Source organism: Myotis yumanensis, unplaced genomic scaffold (assembly GCF_028538775.1).
Source record: "Myotis yumanensis isolate MYYU_CA2020_CCGP unplaced genomic scaffold, mMyoYum1.0.hap1 SCAF_9, whole genome shotgun sequence".
In the NCBI taxonomy this organism is placed as follows: Eukaryota; Metazoa; Chordata; class Mammalia; order Chiroptera; family Vespertilionidae; genus Myotis; species Myotis yumanensis.
The window spans coordinates 30,493,727-30,504,329 of record NW_027223760.1 but is presented as its reverse complement, the minus strand read 5'-3'; the positions used below and the strand labels follow the sequence as shown (position 1 = coordinate 30,504,329).

At 41.1% G+C, this 10,603-nt stretch overlaps 1 protein-coding gene across 1 annotated transcript in view; it reads right to left on the bottom strand.

Moving 5' to 3' along the window:
• Positions 1–305: 305 nt before the first annotated feature.
• Positions 306–10,603, bottom strand: part of LOC139016882 (aldo-keto reductase family 1 member D1-like) — a 48,933-nt gene continuing 38,635 nt past the window's right edge. The window contains exons 6-9 of the mRNA XM_070425059.1: positions 10,492–10,601; positions 9,606–9,771; positions 3,811–3,893; positions 306–348 (exon numbers count right to left, since the gene is read on the bottom strand). Of these exons, the coding sequence (XP_070281160.1) occupies positions 306–348; positions 3,811–3,893; positions 9,606–9,771; positions 10,492–10,601 (402 nt within the window). The remainder of the gene's footprint in view (positions 349–3,810; positions 3,894–9,605; positions 9,772–10,491; positions 10,602–10,603) is intronic.

Sequence of the window (10,603 nt, the reverse complement as noted above, 5' to 3'; positions counted from 1 at the left end):
GAGCAGTTATCCATCCCTAAAGCTGTGTAAAATGAATAAAAAGTGATGGAAACCCACAACCACCAAATCATTATGGCTTTGCTGACAATTTAATTATTTAATTCCAAACTATTATTTCAACAGATTTAAACATTTTTTTCTTCAACTTAGCTAAGTCAAAGTCACTTCTCTTATACAGAAGTTAAGCCCATCGCCACTTCATCTGAGGATAGTAAAACTCTTTTCACTTCCACATGTGGGGGAAGCACTCAGCCAAAGGTCATGGTACACACGCAGGGAAAAATAAGTGCAGGAGGTCTCTGAAGTCAGTATTCATCATGGAATGGATATTCAGGATGACCAGAAAACCTGCCAAAGCAAGGGAAAAACTTTCATTCCAAAGTCACACAGCTCTATGTGTTACTAGCATCTTCTGAGGATTTCAGCGACCACTCCCTCTCTCTGTTAATCATTCCTTAGGTTTCTTACCCATCTCCTCCCAGTTTTCATCAAGCCAGCACTTTTACTAAAGCCCTGGAGGTTTCAGTGTGTGTGTTTGGGCATGGAGGGGGCTGGTTGCCTCTACACCAACATTTTGCTCAGAACAAAAACACAGGAGGTGAGTGAAGCCTGCCTCTTTCCAACTCCTCGCTCCCTTCTGCTGTCCTGATAGCGGAACCACATAGGCACTTCTCTTCACAGCTGTCACCAAGCAAGGTCACCCTCTTCTCAGTACAGTGCTTCCTCCCCCTTCTCACTAGGCCTCCTGAGAGTTGATAGTTTGAGATCTAGAAGGTGATGACCAGCAAAGGAAGTTTCTGCTATAATGATGACGGTGATGATGTTGAACCTGTCTCTTAAATAGCAATAGCATAGTACTCATACAAGTACTATGAGCTTTCAATTAAAATATACATGGACACAGGCTACAGGGTCGTGAAGGCCTGGGGCAGGGGCCAGGGCAGGCTAGAAGAGATTAATGGGGGAGAAAGGGAACATATGTAATACTTTCAATAATAAAGATTTAATTTAAAAAATTAAAATATAAATTAAAATAAAATACAAATTAAATTAAAACAGAAAAAGGCTGTGAAATCCAGTCAAGAATAAACTGGATGAAAAACAAAAAAGACTCATGGCCCAACATGCCTAAATAATACATTTTTTCGACCCACAGGGCCTAATATTTGTTTCTCCTTGATGATTTTTCTATTCCTGGTATGATGAGTTATTTTTTCAGTGTTTCTAGAATTAGGTATTAAACATTTCAAATGTCAAAATAAATAATATTACCAACTAATTGTCTATAAAAATAATCAGTACATTGGTGGACTGACTACATCCAACTATCTCTTCCTAATTTAATATTTATTCAATGGAAACCCTTTATTATCAAAAGCTATTAATTAACATAGATGTTTTTTATTTCTGAGTTTGTTTATTCTTTCATTCTTGCGGTTAGATGTCAAAATTTTTTCCCCTGGAAAATTCACAGTAGGAAGCCATTTTATTCATTCAGAAATGGATTCAGAAATTTGATATTAAGGCAGTGACAGTAGTTTTTGACTCTTGAAATACTTGGGGTCCAAAGTATCCAAAGTATATGAATTATTTTTATGAACATTTATATTGCACACTTAAAGAGAAGATTGTAAAGAGAAGATGATTATTCAGGTGATCTGAAGAACTGATAATATTAATAAAGAATGATTAAGAAGAAAAAATTGTGTGTATGTAAATACATACTATGTGTGTGTATTCACTTTTTATTTTCAAGGACCGATAATATCCTATCTAACAATTGACAAAGATTGAAATTAACCATACCTCCGCTATGCTTCCCATTGGCTAGTCAGCGAGATATGCAAATTAAATGCCAACAAAGATGGCATTCGGCAGCCATGCAGCTGAAGCGAAAAGAAGGCTTGCTTGCTCCAGTGATGGAGGAAGCAAATGTTCCCCGCCTGCCGTGGCCGGGCTCTGCGCTCCAAAAGCAACAAAGTTGCAATTATATAAGCTAAACAAACCCCAGATACCTGCTTTCAGCAGGCCGTGGCCTCGGAGATGGAGCGGCAACAAAGTTTTAATTATAGAAGGTAAATAAATCCCAGAATAAAAAAAAAAAAGGAGAGGTTGGGAGCTTCAGTCGCCTGCGGGCTTGGTCAGCCTGAAAACCCTCAGCCAGACTGCCCAGGCACCGCACTGGGGACCCCCACTCTAAAGCGGGTCTGGCCACCCTGAAGACAGCCATCAGCCCCTCATCTAGGCAGGCCAGGCACACCAGTCGGGACCCCCACCCTGAAGGGGGTGCAGGCAGCCTGAAAACAGCCAGCAGCCCCTCATCCAGGCTGGCCAGGCACCCCAGTGGGGATCCCCACACTAAAGGGGGTGCATGCAGCCTGAAAACAGCCATCAGCCCCACATCCAGGCTGGCCAGGCACCCCAGTGGGGACCCCCACCCTGAAGGGGGTGTGACCAGCTGCAAACAGCCATTACCCCCTCACCCAGGCTGGCCAGGCACCCAAGTGGGACCCCCACCCTGATCCGGGACAACCTTCAGGTTAAACCAGCCGGCCCCCACCCAGGCACCAGGCCTCTATCCTATATAGTAAAAAGGTAATATGCAAACTGACCCTAAAAGAAGAAAGACTGGGAATGACTGGTCACTATGACACACACTGACCACCAGGGGACAGACGCTCAATGCAGGAGCTGCCCTCTGGTGGTCAGGACACTCTCACATGGGAGGAGCTCTGCTCAGCCACAATCCAGGCTGATGGCTGCCAGTAGAGCGGTGGTGGTGGGAGCCTCTCCTGCCTCCTCAGCAGCGCTAAGGATGTCTGACTGCAGGTTAGACCTGCTCCCCGCTGGCAAGTGGACATCCCCCGAGAGCTGCCGGGCTGCCAGAGGGATGTCTGATTGCCAGATTAGGCGCAATCCCCTGGGGAGCAGGCATAAGCCAGCAGGTGGTTATTACCGGAGGGGTCCCAGACTGTGAGAGGGCACAGACCGGGCTGAGGGACCCCCCTCCCCCCCGAGTGCACAAATTTTTGTGCACCGGGCCTCTTGTTTAGAGAATAAAGGGCTACCCCATTAAATAACCGAATCTGGCAACATTTGAAGACGTGTTAGGAATTTTACTTGTAGATCGGTGGAGCTAGAATGGTGGAACTAGAAGTTTCAAATCTTATAGGTGAGCATTCATCTAAAACTAATTTCTTGATTAGTCAAAGAACATATATACATAGCCCATGGATACAGACAACAGTACAGTGATGGCCAGAGAGAGGAGGGGGTGCAGTCTGAGCTGGGTGGAGGTGGGTAAAGGGGGGAATGAGTACATCTGTAATAGTGTCAACAATAAATAAAATAAAACTAGTTTCTTGGCTCTCAACTTGATGCTCTTTCTACTACACTCCTATGTATCTGTCTCAGGAAGTATTTTTTATTGATTCATGCATCACTTTGATTTTTAGGGAGAAATACATATGGTGTTTGAATAATTGTGTGATTGTATTAATTTGAATTGTATTATTTATACACTATGACTAAATTCTTCTTAAGGTCTTTAGCCTGCCATGCCTTAACCTGTCATAGGATGTGATATAAATGCCAGAAATCCTCTTTTAAATAAAAATGTAGATTTACAGGGAGTTCCTAGAATGAATGTAATTTACCCAGACCTATTTAATATTCAGAATATACTGCCCAGTGGCCTTTAGCCTTGTGCTTTCTGGGGACGTAGGTCCAGGTTCATAAGAGCTCACTTGGTGATGCTTTTCAATCTAACACCGCTGGGTGGTATCTGACTAAGGATCCCCCAGAACTCACCTGAGCTGACCCGCTAAGCGGACATCTCTATTCAAGGTTTCGATGGTCTTCATTTCTTCTGTAGTGAGAGAAAAGTCAAAGATCTGAAATAACAGAAATAAAATCAGATGTTTAAAAAGATAGAAAATGGGTCAAACTTGCGATTATGGAGTGGGTCCAGCAATTGGAAACCTTCTAAGATTTATGAACATCTCTGAAAATGTCTAAGAGGAGTTGGTGTAGTGCTGGGGGTCCACCTAATGGAAGTGGAACAGGAATTCTCTTCTGCTTCTTTGTCTTAAGATAATTCTGCTAGGGACATCTTACAAAAAATTTTAAATGCTGTGAAACAGTGTATGTTCAGGACATCTGAAGAATTCTTATTATTTCTGGATAAGATGCTGAACTTTTGATTCTGGACTTGAGCCTGTGTACACTTAAAAAATATTCCCTTATCTCTAAATTTGCTTTTGTACTTTCAAAAAACGTTTGTTTTGTCCTTTTAATCACTTCTCTCATTATTTAAAAAATATTTTTATTGATTTCAAAGAGGAAGGGAGGGGGAAGTAGAGAAATATCAATGATGAATGAGACTCGTTGATTGTCTGCCTCCTGCATGCTCTGCAGTGGTGACTGAGCCCGCAACACAGGCATGTGCCCTGACTGGAATCCAGTTGTGACCTTCTGGTTCAGAGGTTGATGCTCAATCACTGAGCCACACTGGCGGGGCTGAACAGTAAAGTTTTGAATCCATGAACACTTTTGTTTCAGATACCTCAAAATTTGTAGTTTTTGTTGTTGTTTTTGTTAATCCTCATCCGAGGATAGTTTTCTATTGATTTTTAGAGAGAGTGGAAAGGAAGGGGAGAGAAAAAGAGAAATATCGATGTGAGAGTGACACATCAGTTGGTTGCCTTCACATGAGCCCCTGACCAGAGCCAGGAATCAAGCTCTTGACCAGAATCAAACCTGGGACCCTTCCATCCCCAGGCTGATGCTCAATCCATTGAGCCAAACCAGCCAGGGCATAATTTGTAGTTGTTTTTTAAAAATATTTTTGATGAGCCTACACATTAGTCATGCAGTGGCTCTCTCTTTTAAGATGGCTAAAAACAGTGTCTATGACTTTTACTGTGAGTTATTTGGGAAAGTGTTAAAATACTGTCGGTAGTTGATATTACTGTCCAGTATTCTTTCTTCTCTTGGCTAATCACAGAATCCCACTTTTTCCTTTTATGAACTTCCCTTCCACCATCTAGTAGGGCTGTTTGTCACATGACCTCAACTCGAGCAATGAAATAGGGATGACTGTCTACTTAAGCATTAATGCAGCTGGTGACCTTAAGTTAAAGCAAACAGTCATTTACCATTTTGAAAAACTTGAATTTTAAATAATATGCTAAATCTCCTCTCGAAAAACAAAGCTGGAATGATAACATGATTTGCTGAATGTTTTGAGCCCACTGTTGACATCAACTGTTCAGAAAATCAATGAATTTATTTCAAAATATGACAATGTACCCAGTCACTCAAGAACTCTGATGCAGATGTACAATGAGATTAATGTTTTCAGGCCTGCTAACACAATATCCATTCTGCAGCTTATGGGTCCAGGAGTAATTTTGACTTTCAAGTCTCATTATTTAAGAAACTAGTGGCGCGGTGAATGAAATTCATGCACGGGGGAGGGTGTGTTCCTCAGCCTGGCCTGCACCCTCTGCAATTTGGAACCCCTCGAAGGATATCCTACTGCTAGTTTACAGGGATCGTGCCTAAACCAGCAGTTGGACATCCCTCTTGCAACCGGGACTGCTGGCTTTTAACCGCTCACCTGCCTGCCTGCCTGCCAGATTGCCTTGAACCACTCTGCCTGCTGGCCTGCTCGCCCCCAACAGCCACCCTCCCCCTTCTGCCGGCCTGCTTGTCCCCACATGCGCCCCCTGCCAGTCTGATCACCCCAAACTGCCCCCCCTGCTGGCCTCCTCGCCCCTACTTTCCTTTCCCAATGGCCTGCTCATCCCCAACTGTTCCCCTGCTGGGCTGCTCACTCCAAACTGCCCCCCCCCCCCCCCCCCCCGCTGTCCTGATCACCTCCAGCTGACCCCCACTGATGGCCTGCTTGTCCCCAACTGGCCCCCTGCTGGTCTAGTTACCCCCAACGGCCCCGCCCCCCACCAGCCTGATCACTCACAACTGCCCTCACCTCTTGGCCTCTAACTGCCTCTACCTCCGCCCTGCCATCATGGCTTTGTCCAGAAGAACATCTGGAAGGTCTCCTGGAAGGTCTCCCAGTCTAATTAGCATATTACTCTTTTATTAGTATAGATATATTTGTCTGTAAATATGGTTATGATTGCAGATATGAGTAGGACCAGGTCAAATTTTATAGAATGGGCCTTTTATTACAGATGGTTTGCCGTGTATGCATTTTTTCTAAAGAAGTAAAAATTACTTTAAAAAATGTTTCAGGCCGAACCAGTTTGGCTCAGTGGATAGAGCATCGGCCTGTGGACTGAAGGGTTCCAGGTTTGATTCCGGTCAAGGGCATGTACCTTGGGTATGTGCAGGAGGCAGCTGATCTATGTTTCTAACTCTCTATCCCTCTCCCTTTTTCTTTGTAAAAAACCAATAAAATATATTTAAAAAATAAAATAAAATAAAAATAAAAAATGTTTCAGGAAGACTTTGAGAAATTTACAGTATCTGCTGGTCTTCCAAGAAAGTTGTCACTTTTATGCCAGAGTGAGAATTATTTGTATGCTTTGTATGTCAGCATTGGGCCACTGTGACTGGGGGGCACTTAGCTTGACTTGAGAGTAATTATCTTGCTCACTGGCTGGGAGGGAGGGTGTGAGGCAGAGGAGATAAATACTTGGTTCTGGATTATTCATAGATTGCTGACTTTTTGGATTGATTGTGCAAGCCCCTCCTTTTATTGATGTCCACCTTCTATTGACAAACATCTACCCTGGGAGAGAAATGAGATGAAACTCTCTTTCTTTTCATTGTAAAAAGCATTTGAATTCCTAAGGTGTGATAAGGCCACCCAGCCATCCACAGTCAAGGTACACATTTTCATGGAGGATGTTCCCACTCTTGAATAAATTAAAACAATTTTTTCCTTTTAATTTAAACTTTCTTCTCTGTTTTCTTTTTACTTAAAAGCCAGTTTTTTTTTTAAACTACTTCCAAAGCTGTTCAAGCTGTATATGTCCTTGGGATGAATTTATAAATAAGAATTGAGCCGGGCTGGTGTGACTCAGTGGTTTAGCATCGACCTATGAATCAGGAAGTCACAGTTTGATTCCAGGTCAGGCCACATGCCCGGGTTGTGGGCTTGATCCCCAGTACAGGGCGTGTAGGAGGCAGCCGATCAATGATTCTCTCTCATCATTGATGTTTCTATCTCTCTCCCTCTCCCTTTCTCTCTGAATCAGTAAGAATATATTTTAAGGAGAGAGAGAGAGAGAGAGAGAGAGAAGAGTAAAAATGTTTGTAAATAAGAAAACATGTATTTGATGCTCTTAGAAAGTCTTATTTTCTTTCATTAAAACTTGTGCAGTATAGGGAACTTCATAGATTCTCTTAATTAGAAGAAAGTTAGAGGGAAAGGTACTAATTGAGAGTTCCTTTGAAAATGTGTCACTTATATATTTTTTTATGTTTATTTTTTTTAAATAAAAAACTGAAATGTTTTCTATTCAGAAAATATATTTGGATCTAAATATCTTCTATAATTTTAACCCTAAAATATCAATTTAAATATTTTAAAAATGGTTGGGATGTTTGTTTTTTTAAATAAGTTAGGTTACTGGAGTTCTACATGTTACTGGATCATCTGGGGTAATTTTCTGATTGGAAAATTAAGAATTATAGTCAGAGGGGAGGACATGAGAATTTTTAAAGAACATATTCAATTTACTTTAGAGGCCGAACCTCTCTTATCATGTGACTTGTTTTGTATGTCTTTAAACTATATTATCACATAAGCGTTGCTGCTATTGGGACAAACAGTGACAGTTGATTCAGGTCATTTGAATGTCCACTGTCTGTTTTAATTTGTATGTTCATTTTGACTCTGTCATATGCTCAAACTTCAGTGGAAGTCATGAGAACCTATTATTTTTGCCTGCTCCCTCTTTTACTTTGGAAATATTCATTTTTACTCGGAGGGACCTTAACTTTGATTGTTTCCATTGCCAACTGTTTTCTTCCTTGCCAAGTAAGAGACTTATTGTGAACTCTTCAGTGATGACTTCCCAAGGATATTTGCAGATGTGATTGGGAAAAGTCATTTCATCCCCGACCTTTGCATGTCAGGTGCTGGGGTGCCAGGGTGCCGCCTCTCCTATGCCCTGGCTCTCCGATCCCAATGCGGCTCTCTCTCCCTCCGATCACCATGGCGACCACCAGTCCGCCCGGCTTGCACTCCGGCTCATTCTCCCTCCGATCGCCATGCGATCACAGGGCCGCAGGCAAGGCGGCCCCCCCGCGGCTCTTGCCTGCTGCCAGGGTTTCTGATCACTGTTCTTTTGTCCTTCCCCTTTTGCCTCCCAGCATTGTGCCTACATATGCAAATTAACCGCCATCTTTGTTGGTGGTTAACCGCGCGCGATCTTTGTTGGCAGTTAATTTGCATATCGCCCTAATTAGCCCATGGGAAGTGTAGCAGAGGTACGGTTAATTACTCTTTTTGTCTTTTATTAGATAGGATATGTTTCATAAGGCTATAGCTGCTATAGGTAGGGATTCTTCTCATGGATCTGGACAAAGTAAATTGAAAACCTGGAAAGGATTCACATTGTAGATGCCTTTAAGAACATTCCTGATTCATGAGAAGAGGTAGAAATATCAACATTACAGGAGTTTGGAAGAAGTTGATTCCAACCCTCATTGATAACTTCAGTGGAGGAAGTAATCACAAATGTGGTGGAAATAGCAAGAGAACTAGAATCAGAAGTGGAGCCTGAAGATGTGACTGAATTGCTGCAATCTTATGATAAAACTTGAATGAACATGGAGTTGCTTTTTATGGGTGAGCAAAGAAAGTGGTTTCTTGAGATGAAACTTACTCCTGGTGAATATGCTGTCGATATTGTTGAAATGACAAAAGATTATTACATACAGTTAGTCCATAAAGCAGGGCCTGAGAAGATTAACTCCAATTTTCAAAGAAGGTCTGTGGGTAAAAATGCTATCAAACAGCATCACAGATGACAGAGAAATTGTTTATGAAAGGAAGAGTTAAAATCAAAATGGGAAATATTGTTTATTTTATTGTAAGAAATTGCCAGAGCCACCCCACCCTTCAGCAACCACCATTCTAATATTTTTAGGATTTTAGCCCATCAACATTAAGGCAAGACCCTTCACCAGCAAAAAAATTGTGATTCACTGAAGTCTTGAATGCTGGTTAACATTTTTTAGCAATAAAGTATTTTTAAGTTAAAGTATGTACCCTTTTTGGACATTATACTACTTAATAGATAGTATAGTGAAACATAACTTTTATATGTACTGGGAAAGCAAACACATTCGTGTTAGTTTATTGCAATTCACGCTTTATTTTGGTGGTCTAGGATGGCACCTGTAATATTTCTGAAGTATGTCCGTAATGTACAATCAGCAAAGCATTCCTCAAAGTGCTAGCAATAGTTTCAAATTCAGCTAAAATTAAATGCAGATATCAGCAGAGTGGGTCAGGGAGCTGTTATAAAATAAAATATGAAGGCATTACAAGTTTCTTCTTAGTCTAAACAAAATTCTTTGAATAAAAAATATCCTACTTTTTACATTTTCAGAAGCAGTTCTCTTACCTGAAAGTTTTCTTTGATCTTTGGAGGGTCATAGCTTTTAGGAATGACAACTGTCCCTCGCTGGATGTTGAAACGCAAAGCAACCTGAGCTGCAGTCTTTTTGTACTTTTTCCCCAATGAGTTTAGAAGTTCATCCTCTAACAATGGTTCGAAATATACACCCCACCTTAAAAAAATAAAAACATGCATGATATTTAGCTAGATCAATGAGAAGCAGTGGTTAATCAATCCTCCTTCTCTGTCTTCTTATTTATCGGGCAAACTACCAGGACATTTCAGGTCACCTGTAAGCAATTTCTGTGATTGCTGAGTCCTCAATGAAGAGTTGTTCTTTGTGTGGGAAGATCAAGAGAGGCAAATTTATATTGCTGCCTTTTTGAGAAAGTAAATTTGTTTTGATGTGTCTTACAGAGAGGGCTGGCTGAAAGAAGACATATGTGAGAAGGCAGGTAGCCTGAAGTGGAATAAGTAGAAATACAACTCTTGGAATCATATTAGAGTAGAAAAATTTCTACTTTGGTCTGTGGAACACATCATAGTAGAAGTGTTGCCATTGAATACAGAAATAAAAAATTCTAAAATTTCAGAATATAGGCCATAGAGACTCTATCAAATAATAACTAAACTAGCATTTATGGATCACCTCTGTATTTTAGGCACTGTTAGGTAATTTTATACATGTGGTATAATCAATTCCTATAACATCTAAGTGAGGAAGTTTTATTAACTCAGTTTGGATATAGGGAGAATGACCTGAAGAGTTTAAGTAAGTTTCTTAAGATTACACAGCCCAATAGAATCATTTAAATAAATAAAATAATTCACATTAGCCTCATACTCTACATCAAAGGAAACACTTCCTGAAGAGACATATAGTATTACTTACCAGTTTGGATTCTTAGAGATCCCCAAAGGAATGAATGCAACCATGAGAATGTCATGCTGTTGGCAAAATTCCAGGAGTTTTCTCTGGGTGAAATATGGATGGCATTCTACCT